The sequence below is a fragment of the Mobula birostris genome, chromosome 2 (assembly GCF_030028105.1).
Source record: "Mobula birostris isolate sMobBir1 chromosome 2, sMobBir1.hap1, whole genome shotgun sequence".
Classification (NCBI taxonomy): Eukaryota; Metazoa; Chordata; class Chondrichthyes; order Myliobatiformes; family Myliobatidae; genus Mobula; species Mobula birostris.
In genome coordinates this window covers 36,869,664-36,883,110 of record NC_092371.1, presented here as the reverse complement: position 1 = coordinate 36,883,110, position 13,447 = coordinate 36,869,664, and the positions used below count along the sequence as shown (strand labels likewise).

General features: G+C 40.9%; 1 protein-coding gene across 1 annotated transcript in view; it reads left to right on the top strand.

The window, feature by feature from the left end:
• LOC140208223 (docking protein 5-like) overlaps window positions 1–13,447 on the top strand; it is a 520,777-nt gene that overhangs the window by 319,537 nt on the left and 187,793 nt on the right. Inside the window, exons 3-4 of the mRNA XM_072276739.1 lie at window positions 1,534–1,648; window positions 3,827–3,946. Coding sequence (XP_072132840.1) covers window positions 1,534–1,648; window positions 3,827–3,946 — 235 coding nt within the window. The remainder of the gene's footprint in view (window positions 1–1,533; window positions 1,649–3,826; window positions 3,947–13,447) is intronic.

Genomic DNA, 13,447 nt, shown 5'->3' with positions numbered 1-13,447 from the left:
TTACATGACTTTTTTCATTTTACTGTTAGTGGTCCCATTCTATAGTGTCCCATCTCACTGTTGATTACTGTATACAAAGACAAACTATTCCAGTAATTCTGAAATGCATCATCCCTCTATGAAGTAAGATTAAAAATAGAACACATGACAATGATATGTAACAGCTATCTGGCATGTGATGAGTACCTCATAACCTCGATGAGCAATGAGATCTGCTGCTACTCAGTGTCATCATTTATACTAACCATTAGTTTTCTTTTACCGCTTCTCATAATCTGAGGGCTCAAGAGGGTTTATCCAGCTTTTCGTATTTTACAGAGAATGGCTCTTCTGCATAATTGTGGCTAATACACAGTTTACTGGAAACCCAGAAAATGCTCATCACCTCGTCAATTTAGCTTTTGAATTAGGCATTCTTGGATGTTTCAAGCTTTAATATGAAATTTAATTTTTACTATTGATTTTGCTGGAGAGAAAATGTCTTAGTTTCTTGGTGTTACTTTACCCCAGGTCTGTAATTTTTCAATTGTGTGTTTCATTCATCTTCCAGCATTTTGGAAAATAGGAATCCCACCACTGCCAGAGTTCAATTTTTTCCTTGCGCTTTGGTTTTCGAGAATGATCCTGAGAATGATAGAACTAACTTATGTGGAGTATTGATGGCTCTGAACCTGAAATTGCCAGAGTTTAGAAGAAAGAGTGAGGATATTATTAAAACCTATTGAATACTGAAAGAGTGGATGGGGTGGACTATAGAGTAGATGTAGAGAGGATGTTTCCAATAGTGGGAGAGTCTCAGACAAAAGGGCACAACCACAGAATACAAGGATGTTCCTTTGGAATAGATGTGAGGAGGGATTTCTATAGCCATCGGGTAGTGACTCTGTGGGATGTATTGCCCCCGATGGCTGTGGAGGCCAACTCATTGGCTATATTTTAGGCAGAGATTGATAGGTTCTTAATTAAGCAGGGAGTCAAAGGTTACGGGGAGAAGGCAGGAGGATGGAGTTAAGAAGGAAAATAAATTGGCCCTGATGGAACAGACTTGATGAGCCAAATGGCCTTATTCTACTGTCTTTTAGTTTTAAGAAAAAGATTTGAGGAAGTTTTGCACCACTATATCTACTATGTTACAAATTACTCTCATAATAACCTCACCACAGGCTCTAACTTGAGAAAATCTGCCATTCCCACATGAATGATGATATAAAATGTCATGAAGTAGATATCTCCAATTTAATGTCTGCTGCAACATAGAATCGATGTAGTGTAAATTACTAATATATTCAGCATGTGATTGTTCTGTTCTATATCATCTATTACAGCAATTTCTGAGTAGTAGATTTCCCTAAGGCAAGCATTTATTAGCTTCCAAATGTAACAGATTTGTTGCCCCCAACAGAAATGGTTGCAAATGCTTTTAAAATGTTTTTAATGTCTCTGGGACATATTCCCTGGAGAAAAAAAAGAAATAAAGAAAATATCTTTTCAGTAGCAATTAGTGATCAGAACCTACAAATTTTGATCTTTCAGGTAACAGACCTCAGCAATATAAAGAATGTGACAAGGATACCTAAAGGCACTAAGAGGCATGCAATACTAATCATTTTCAGTGACGATACCTCAAAAACCTTTGCATGTGAATCAGGTGGGTGTCACATACCTTTCTCAAACTAATTGTAAACTGAGTAGGTTGTACACTAAACATTTAATTCTTTCTATTGCATATATTTGCAGTTTTATATTTGATTGCATATTTGTTTAGATTGCAACTTCAAAGATGACCAAAATTATTCCAGCACAATAGAAATCATAGAGTTTTTACATCAAATTTGGTCAATGTTTGCAGATTTCTTTATGCACTTTTGTGCACAATTATTTTTGTACATACTGGAGTGCTTTAGCAATCAGTTTTGAGTCAATTAGTAATGTTTTGGAAATTGGCTCAAAACCTTGTATGCCTGATGTGCCTTTGCACAGCTAATATTTGCCTGCCATCAAATATTCAATTTGTGTGGAGCACAATTTCTCTACTGCTGACAGTTTGTACATTCTCCCCGTAACTCTGTGAGCTTCCTCCAAGTGCTCTGGTTTCCTCCTGGAGTCCAAAGATGTGCCGATTGGTAGGTTAATTGGTCATTGCAAGTTGTCCTGTGATTAGGCTAGAACTAAATTAGGGTATTGTTGGTGGTGTGGTTTAAAGGGCTAGAAGGACCTATTCCACAGTGTATCTCAACCAATCAATCAATCAATAAATAAACAAACAAACCAAGTCTGGAGCTATGGAAAGTAAGCCTATTGTAAACCCACTGCAAAAACCAAAGCACACTGTGCAAGGTTTGGGAGTGAGGCAGAAGTTCAAGGATCTGGATTGTTGTATAGATCCTGTGCAAATAGTATCCTCCCATCTCACTTTTCATTGGTCAGCCTAATAATAAATAATTGACTGCATCTCCTTTTCACTGACTGCAGTCTTTAAAAAAACAAACTGACCTGAGACTAGCACACTATATTCTTGGCCCTTCAATCAGATTGGTGCTATATGCAGCATGCAGACTGTCAGGCTAGTTTGTCACATGTGCCTGTGGCTTGGGAAATACCACCCACCACAGAGATCACTGCATTCACCTTTTACCCTTTGAGTTTCCTCAGTTTCTCAGCTGTTTTACTGTGTCTGCATGGACAGAGCTCCTGACGCACCTCCTAACTTGCAGCACAGCTAAGCAAAGACCTACAGATGGGACAGAGCTATATCCGATTTTAGCATGTCAATTCGAGAGCATTGCATACTTTTCACATGTTTTTGGTCAGTTTTGCAAATTCAAAGTCAAAGTTGGGTTTACTCTTATATGCATAAGTACATTTATGCACAAGTGCAAAATAAAACAAAATGTTACATTTGTACTTGCAGCAGCATCGCAGATATATAGCATCATATAAATAAAATTCACTAGAGAAACATAAATTAAACATGAATTATATATTTTTTTCATCAGAAAGTATGCAAATAAAACCAAAAAACAACATCCATCTTAGTGCAAAATTATCAAAGTGGTCATTGTGATTTTGGATGGATATGGATGTCAGCATTTGAAGTACATCCATCACATGTTTAATGCTCCCAAGGGGTTAAAATTCTAATTTCTTTGCACCTGAGTCCACATAATTTGCAATTATGTGTACGCTTCAGTGCACTTCCTTAGAGGCCAAGTCCGCTTTGAATACATGTACCTTACAATAAGTCTGGATCATTAAGTAAAAAGTATTTGGTTGGTGATAATGAATCTGTTAAATATAAGGAAAATGTAATGGTGAAATTGCTCAGATGTTGAACCATCCCGTAGGAGGTACTGTGGTATTAGGATAAGAACTGTTCGGTTGGGGAACAACTTTTATACCCATCCACAAGACTACTGAACTCGCTGCAACTACCTAGGTCTCATCATGTAGGAAGTGCCAGTAACATTACACTGTTTGCTTTTTAACATCTGGCAATACTCCTTATTATTGGTTAACCAATTTGTGGCAATATTACTTTATCTGCTGTGTGTGAGTAATACGTACTGTGTTTTGCACCCTGGTCCGGAGGAACTTTGTTTCGTTTGGTGATAAGTATAAGGATGGATGAATTACAATAAACTGTACTTGACTTGAATTGACTTGTTCATTTCTTGACCATTGGTACATATATAATTCCTATAATTGAGCTCCACTTTGGAATCAACTATTAAATGCATTCAGGTTCCTCCAGAATAGTGAAAGTTTGTTCCTCCTGACGTAGCTGCAGAGGATATAAACACCACATTAATTTTGTGTGCTTTCACAGAGCTTGAAGCAGAGGAATGGTGTAAACTCCTACGTATAGAGTGCCTGGGAAGCAGAGTCAATGATATCACCCTTGGAGAGCCTGATTTGCTGACTGCTGGAGTTCAAAGAGAGCAAACAGGTAGGTATCATTTGCTGGCGACATTGGCTATATTTATCTGATGCTCAAAAGCAAAATATCCAGTAGAAGTTAAAAATTATATAGGACTTAGGAATCTGGATTTGTGATTTGTTGAGTATGACAGCACTAGGATAAGACAACTAATGCTAGGCAATATTAGGAAGATCTAAGGATCTATTGGTGGAGAAAAAGCTGGCAGGCAATGCTCACCAGTTGAGTGAGTGCTTCCTCCCTACCAAGGAGGAGATTCTTCCTGCTAGCAAAATAGCTTAAACACAGTTCTCTTATTTTCTGTGATAACATAAATCATTATTATGGCTTGGCTTGGCGAACAAAGATTTAGGAAGGGGACTGCCCACATCTGCTGCAGGCTTGCTGATGGCTGACGAGGCCAATACGGGACAGGCAAGTCCGGCCACAGCGGCTGTAAGGGAAATTCAGAGAAGATGGTCATAGGCATGGGCGTGTCCCTTGGCCTGCGCAGTGGTATTTTAGGTGGAGTGCAGTGTGCGCAGTACTGGCCCCACCCTTTACACCTGGGGTTCATCTGCCATAGCCTCGCAAGCTGGGACGGTGACAACAAGGTCCTCGGGTCGTAGGATTTAAGTCGGAGTGTCCTTCTCCTAGGTGGATGGTCTGACAAGGCCAATGAGCCCCATCTGCCCGGGTTTGGATTCAGATTTGTCCTTCTCTTAAGCTGGCTGCCAGCCAAGGCTAATGAGCCCAGCCTACCCATCCAGTTACACCGCCAGGCACCCGGTCGCGCCATGACGTAGCAAGCTCGGTGGAAATGGGGGGCACTGACGAGAAGGTGTTGCTACGAACACAGTAACGTAGGAGAGGCCATTTGCAGTGGCCTCCTGCCTAGCAGGCCAGACAGTGACTACGCGGCAATGTGGTAGGGGGCGGGTAAGGTCTGGGCATGATGTCCCGCTCACCCAGGGAAAGTGTACGTGCAATACATCGCCTCTCCTAACATAAATGCAAACATTCTTAAAAACACATTTAGAACCCAGTGAGTATTTCTATATTATAAAATAATTTGAAATTACAAATGATTTCTAAAACACTACATATTTCCAAAACACAGATACATTTCCTATAAGATTAAAAAGATATACCAACAAATTGCAGACAAATGAATCATCTATAGAAGAACCAAAGGCAGAGAAACTAATTATAGTTTACCCCACCTTTCTGTTAGTCTTCTGTTGTTCCTTGACCTTCCCAAACTACTCTCACACATTTATATAGTTTTTTTTTACTGCTTGGGTGACTTCACATGCTTCTTTCTTGCAGATACCTTTTCATACAGATGGTCTAAAAGTTTCTGGGGACAGAGCCCCCAGATATCCGATATTAATGCTGTAAGAGATGACCCTCTGAATACAAAAATCTCCCAACTATTGATAAATCAGCTATTTGATATTCTAAGTGGTAGTATCAGTCTAGTCTGCAAATTTCCTTGAACTAAATAAATTAGCCAGTGTTGTCAGGTTTAATGCAGATAATTAATATAATCCCATTATCCTACACTACATCTCTTGAGCAGTCAGTCTCATGCTGTGGGCCAACAGTCCATGCCCTATAGACAGTGCTCTTTGTTTGCAAAGCGCTCTTTTTAAATTCAGACTGATTATTGCTTGCTATTTACATTAAGAACTGAAGATTGGTTCTTGTTTACAACAGGAATCTGAACAAAGATTATTAGTTGGAAGTTCAACTTTCTGAAGAGCACCTCTGTGATTGTTAGAAGTTCACAGCTGCTATGTTTGGAAAGCTGAGCTTAACAAAAACACCCTGGCCCTAGACAGTGAAAATTCATCACACAGGTACATGGAAGGTGGTGCGGGGAGTGGGGAATGGTTAAAGATGAAGTTTCACTCAGAAGTAGTTTCTTGGTGTCAGATAGTATTAGAAGAAAGCATCTACAAAGTTGTAGTAGCATATAGGCAGTCTAGGCCCAGAAGCTAGTAGAGTGGCTTTACAAAATTTGAAACAGAATTCATCAAATCTTAAATTAATCTTTGTCTCTCAGTCTACTTACTCCTCTCTCTTCTTCTCCTTCAAATGTATGTCAGCAAAATGCTTGAAATATTTCTAATACTTCAAAAAATACTTCAAATTTTAACTGACTTAAAATAAATTTCAATTATAGAATGCTAATTAACATATTGAGCCTTTCTCATCTTCAAGGGGCTTCTCGAATTCAAATATAATTTAAACTTAGAGTCATGGAATCATAGAACACTGCAGTACAGAAACAGGCCATTCTGCTCATCTGGTCTGTGTCGAGCCATTAATCTGCCTAGTCCCATTGACCTGCAACCAGACCATAGCTCTCTATACCCCTTCCATCCATGTACCTATCCAAATTTCTCTTAAATGTTGTAATCGACCCCACATCCACCACTTGTGTTGTTAGCTCGTTCCACAACTGTGCCACTCTCTAAGTGAAGTGGTTCCCCCTCATGTTCCTCTTAAACATTTCAACTTTCACTCTTAACCCATGACCTCTCTATTTGTAGTCTCACCCAATCTCAGTAGAAAAAGTCTACTTGCATTTACCCTATTTACCTGATCTATACCTCTCATAATTTTATATACCTCTATCAAATCTCCCCTCAATCTTCAACATTACTGGGAATAAAGTCCTAACCGATTCAATTTTTCCCTATAACTCAGGTCCTCAAGTCCTGGCAACATCCTTGTAAATATTCTCTGCACTCCTTCAACCTTATTCACATCTTTCCTGTCAGTAATTGACCAAAACTAGACAAATTAGGAACTGAAGTTTTATATAATTTCAACATAACATCCCAACTCCAGTACTCAATACATTGATTTATAAAGATCAATGTGCCAAAAGATTTCTTTTGGACCCTGTCTACCTGTGAAACTACTTTCAAATATTTATGTATTTGTATTCCCAGATCCCTCTATTCTACTGCATTCCTTAGAGTCCACCGCTTACTGTGTAAGACGTACACCTACGGTCTTTGGAATGGCATTTGGTCCTCCTAAGTGCAACACCTCACACTTGTCTGCATCCTACTTTAAATTTCATCTACCATTTTTCTGCCCATTTTTCCAGCTGGTCCAGATCCCACTGCAAGCTTTGATAGCCTCCCTGGCTGTGTACTACACACGCAATCTTGCTGACATCTGCAAATTTGCTAATCCAGTTTAAATCAATCAATCAAATTTGAAACCAATAGTATTTATAATGTTTAACAAGTGTAGTTAGAATATTTACTACAATTTTATACATTTTATAAAATTGTAAATCTATTGCTATATTCATTTAAATCCAGCATCAGAAAATAGTTCTCTTGATCATTATTTTAAGTTGTGGCACAGTTCAGTGTTGAAAGTAAAGGAAAGTTTATAATATCACATGAGGGGACATAATGCAAAATTTTGAGACACACCTCTGGTAAGCTAAATTGTTCTGATCTCTTCCATACTCAAACATTATGAGTAGCTGTAAATAGCTGAAGCTTTCACTGGATGAAGACTAAATCCTGTAAATCTGCTTCCATATTTATAAAAGAACTGACTGAAGAACAGAAAACTCATATGTATAGTAAGATTTCTATATAGTTTGAAATAACATATTTTGGTGATTTGGAAGCATACAATAAATTTATGGGATTTTTGTCTGATGATGACAATTACTAGATATTGTATGGGGCCAAAAGACAGTTCACAACATATTAAAATAGGCAGTTACATGATGAACCAGTAGTCAATGAGGGATAATCTTCACAGTTAAGCTGTTGCTGGCCAAATTTCAGCAGACTATCACAACATTAGTGATGATTTAAGAAAAGGAATTGTGCCCACATTTAAAGAATATATCATATTAAGTGCAATAATCAATGTCAAGATGCAGAAAACCAAAAGAATCTACAAACTCCATCAGAGGATGGTGAAGTAGCGGATGAAGCATTTTACATGGGAATATACACTCAGTGGCCACTTTACTAAGGGCATGTGTACATCTGCTCACTAATGCAAATATCTAATTAACCAACTCAATGCATGCAGACGTGGTCAAGAGATTCAGTTGTTGTTCAGCCCAAATATAAAAATGGGGAAAAAATGTGATCCAAGTAACTTTGACCATGGTATGATTGTTGATGCCAGATGGGCTAGTTTGAGTAACTCAGACACTGCCGATCTCGTAAGATTCTAATGTACAACCATCTTTAGAGTTTACAGAGCTACAGAGTGTTGTTTTGATCTGGTAAACAAAATAATCCAGTGAGCTGAAGTTCTGAAGGCAAAAGTGCCCTGTTAATGAGAGAGGTCAGAGCAGAATGGCCAGACCGGTTCAAGCTGACAGGAAGGCGATAGTTACTCAAATAACCACGCATTACAACAGTGGTGTGCAGAATAGAATCAGTGCATTACATATCAAGCCCTGCATTGGATTGGCTATAGCAGTAAAAGTCCATGAACATATACTCAGTAGCCACATTATTAGGTACACACGTGTATAACTGCTCACTACTCAACAAATCACACAAAATGCTGAAGGAACACAGCAGGCCAGGAAGCATCTATAGAAAAGAGTAAACAGTTGATGTTTCAGGCCGAGACCCTGCATCAGGACTGGAGAAAAAAGATAAGAAGTCAGAGTAAGAAAAATTGGTGAAAGAGATAAAGGGCTGGAGATAAGGAATCTGATTGGAGAAGACAGAAGGCCATGGAGGAAAAGAAAGGGTGAGGAGTATTAGAAGGAGGTGATGGGTAGGTAAGGAGATAAGGTGAGAGATAGAAATGAGAATAGGGAATGGTGAAGGGTGGGGCAAGTACTGAAAGTTCAATAATTCACTGCCATCAGATTGGAGGTTACCCAGATGGAATATGAGGAGTTGCTCCTCCAAACTGCATGTGGCCTCATCATGGCAGTAGAGGACGCCATGGACTAACATATTGGAATGGGAAATAGAACTAAAATGGGTGGCCACCAGGAGATTCTGCCTTTTCTGGCAGACAGAGTGTAGGTGCTTGGCGAAGTAATCTGCCAATCTATGCCAGGTCTCACCAATATACAGAAGGCCACACTGGGAGCATCAAATACACTAGATGGTCCCAAAAGACTCATAGGTGAAGTGTCACCTCACCTGGGGGACTGCTGGAGGCCCTGAATGGTAGGGAAGGAGGAAGGGTTGGGGCAGGTGTGGCACTTGTTCTGCTTGCAAGGATAAGTACCAGATGGAAGATCAGTGGGGAGGGACAAATGGACAAGGGATCGAGAACTAATGAGATGTCCTACTTCTTCAAAGAAAGGAACTTTCCTTCCTCCATCATGAATGCTGCCCTCACCCGTATCTCTTCCCTTTTGCGCATTTCTGCCCTCAATCTATCCACCTGCACCCCACCTTGGATATGGTTCTTCTTGTCCTCAGCTACAATCCCACCAGCCTCTGTGTTCAGCACATAAATCTCTGTAACTTCTAACATCTCCAATGGTATCCCACCACCAAACATATCTTTCCCTTCCCCCCAACTTTCTGCTTTCCTCAGGGACTGCTCCCTACACAACTCCCTTGTCCATTTATCCTACCCACAGATCTTGTGGATAGAGCGTAGTTGCTTGGTGAAGCATTCAGTAAGACCCAACGTACAAACGTTTGTAGATTGGGAGACCACTTCGTCGAACAACTACATTCCAACCACTGGAAAGAAAACGGGACCTCCCAGTAGCTACCCATTTTAATTCTACTTCCCATTCCAGCATGTAAGTCCATGGCCTCCTCTACTGCCGCAAAGAGGCCACACTCAGGTTGGAGAAGCAACACTTCATATTCCATCTGGGTTGCCTCCAACCTGATGGTATGAATATCGATTTCTCAAACTTACAGTAATTGTCTCCCTCCCTTTCACCTTTCCCCATTCCCATTTCCCTCTTTCACTTCATCTCCCTCTGGTGCTCCTCCCCCTTCCCTTTCTTCCATGGCTTTCTGTCCTCTCCATCACTGAGCACGTGGCCGAGTGTTTAAGGCATTGGACTAGCTACCTGAAGGTCGTGAGTTCGAGCTCCAGCCGAGGGAACGTGTTGTGTCCTTGAGCAAGGCACTTAATCACACATTGCTCTGCGACGACACTGGTGCCGAGCTGTATGGGTCCTAATGCCCTTCCTTTGGACAATATTGGTGTCGTGGAGAGGGGAGACTTGGGCAACTGCTGGTCTACCATACAACCTTGCCCAGGCCTGCGCCCTGCAGAGTGAAGACTTTCCAGGCACAGATCCATGGTCTTGCAAGACTAACTGATGCCTTTATTAAATCAGATTCCCCCTTTTACAGCCCTTTATCTCTATCTCCAATTGACTTCCCAGCTTTTTATTTCACCCTTCCCCCTCTTCCAGTGTCACCTATTACCTACAACATTGTACTTCTTCCTCCCCACCCTCCAACTTGTTTCTCTGATATCTCATCTTTTTTCTCCAATTCGGATGAAGATTCTTGGCCTGAAACATTGACAGTTTACTCTTTTCTATAGATACTGCCTGGCTTGCTGAGTTCCTCCAGCATTTTGTGTGTGTTGCTTGGATTTCTGGTGTCTGCAGATTTTCTCATGTTTGTGGATCAGCTAAACATGTAGCAGCATCTCAATGCACTAGTGCAAGCAAACATCATCAAAAGGTTCAGTTGTTAGTCAGACCAAATGTCAGAATGTGGAAGAAATGTGATCTAAGTGACTTTGACTGTAGAACATTTGTTGGCGGCAGGCAAGGTGATCTGAGTATCTCAGATTCTCAAAGTTCAAGTCTACTTATTATCAAAATATATATATTATATACAACCTTGAGATTTGTCTTCTTACAGGCAACCAGCAAACAAAACAATCTGTTAGAACCCATTAAAAATGTATGTCAATACCCAGTGTGTGAAAAAAGAACAAATTGTGCAATCAATAAAAAGTAAATAAATAAAACTCAGAACTGAAGTTCAGAAAAGTGAGTCTACAGCCACAAGCCAGTTCACTGCTGCAGCCAGTCCAGGAACCCATTAGTTGCAGGCCACAGCCTCAGTTCAGCACAAAGACATGCAAACCTCCAGGAGCAGCAATCTGAACACCAGCTTGTCCCTCACCTCTGGCACTGACAAACAGATCTTTTCAATCTGGCCAGGCACGTAAATCGTCCAAACGTCAGCACATTCCTTACTTTTCAACCTGGGCCTTGCCACTTTGATTCAGCACCAAGTCCAACTCAGCATTGACTCCTTTCTTGCTCTTGAGCCTGGATTTGGCCTGTACCGGTCACAACAAAACCTTGCTGCATTTCTGAGACTCCAGTTCACATCCCAAAATGCTAGGTCATACAAGCAGTTCAAAAGCACAATTCTGAAAGGGAAGTTACAGGCTACTGATTGCAGTGATCTTTGTCCACAAAAGATGTGATTTAATGGAGTTGTTAGTAGATTTGTTTGCTCCCATTATGGCATTGCTGCGTCTCACATGCACCGTCTTAAACTGGAAGAAACTGCCGACCTCCTGAGATTTTCATGCACAACATTCTCTAGAGTGTACAGAGGATGGTGCCCTGATACAGTTGGAATTTTATCCCTGTTTTTGGGAATATGATCGCACTCAATGAGGTTTGAGAAGGATAAGCAGACCTGCTCCGCCTACTGACTCCACAACAAATCCATTGGCTATTCTACCGGCAACTTCTGATGTTCCAGAACACGTTTTTAAAGTCTCTGGTGAAACAGAGCTTTGAATACTGAATATATCAAAGAACGATTACTTTGCCAATGACACATTGCTTTGATTGTCTAATATCATATATGCCTTTAGTTTTTGCTCAGGATGTCCTTCTAGAAAGCAGGAAGGCACTGGTTGGACATATTTTAGAGCAGGATTTGACTTGGAAGCATTCCCTACTTAAGGAGGTCCCGTCCAAGGTCCATACTGTAATGTATTGTGTGAGTATTCATAGCGTCAGAGTGCGTATGACATCAGGACATAGAGAGGTAAAAATAGAAGTCTGTTGAATAAACGTGGTTGTTCAATCTACAGCGGTGTCCGAGTCACATCAATATTACACGGTGTCAGAAGAAATCGCGAAGAGAAAAAAAGGAAGAGAAGACACGTAAAAGATGTCACAGTTACAGCCACCGTCGAGTTGAAGCCTACAAGGTAATCTTGCTGAGAGCTGGAAAATATGGATCCAGAAGTTTGAGCTGTCTTGCACCACTGGCGGCGTAGCTGAAAAGATGGAGAAAGTGCAATGTACGACGTTTCTGCATGTGGTGGGGGAAGAGGCAATAAAAGTTTGCAACACAAGTGTTGAAGAAAAGGTTTCAAGATTACTGTGAGCCGAGAAAAAACCTACGTACATCCGACATATGTTTTTCACCAGGGCTCAACGACCAACAGAGACCATAGACGCCTATGCCCAGCAATACTGGGCAAAGCAACATGCACAAAGCTAGGCCTGGTGAAGCAAATCTATGGTGTTGAAAAAGAAAATGACATTCTCAAAGACTTTGATGACTTGTTTTCTGGATTAGGATGTTTACCAGGGAAGCACCATATCCAGATTGATCCAACTATTGCACCAGTCATGCATGCCCCGAGAAAGATTCCAGTAGTTCTCAGGAATCAAGTAGTGGAGGAGCTACACAGAATGGAACAGGTGGGAGTCATAACAAGACAAATAGAACCGACCGACTGGGTGAATAGTATGGTGACAGTGGTCACAGGAAAAAAGACGAGGATTTGCATGGATCCACAAGATCTCAACCAAGCCATCAAAAGAGAGCACTATCCGCCGCTCATGATTGAAGAGGTTGTCTCCCGCATGCCTAATGCGAAATACTTTTCAGTAGTAGACGCAAATCAAGGTTTCTGGCAAATCAAGCTGGATGAGGAAAGTTCCAAATTATGCACTTTCAACACGCCCATAGGGAGATATCGTTTCCTGTGTCTACCCTTTGGGATTTCTTCTGCATCAGAGGTATTCAGAGATCCATGGCACAAATGATTGAAGACCTGGACGGGGTAGTCATCATGATTGATGATTTGCTGATATGGGTGATACAATTGAGGAACTTGATCAGAGACTGAGGAAGCTCCTGGAGGGAGCACGTGAGTACAACCTAAAACTGGACACAAGTAAATGTAAATCAGAGCTACAGAGATCAAATACATAGGTCGTGTACTCAGTGCTGATGGGCTAAAACCAGATGATGAAAAGGTCAGAGCTGTGGTACAGCTACCACCACCCAAAGACAAGCAAGAACTATTGAGGTTCATGGGCATGATACAGTATCTTTCCAAATTCATTCCCAACTTATCAGAGGTCAGCGCTGCACTCCGAAAGCTACTAGAGAGCAACACTGAATGGCATTGGGAAGACGAACAAAAGAAAAGTTTTGACACATTGAAGCTGTTGGTTACCAATGCACCAGTACTCAAGTTCTATGATGTCAATAAACCGGTGACGATCTCTGTGGATGCCAGTTCGGAGGGAATAGGAGC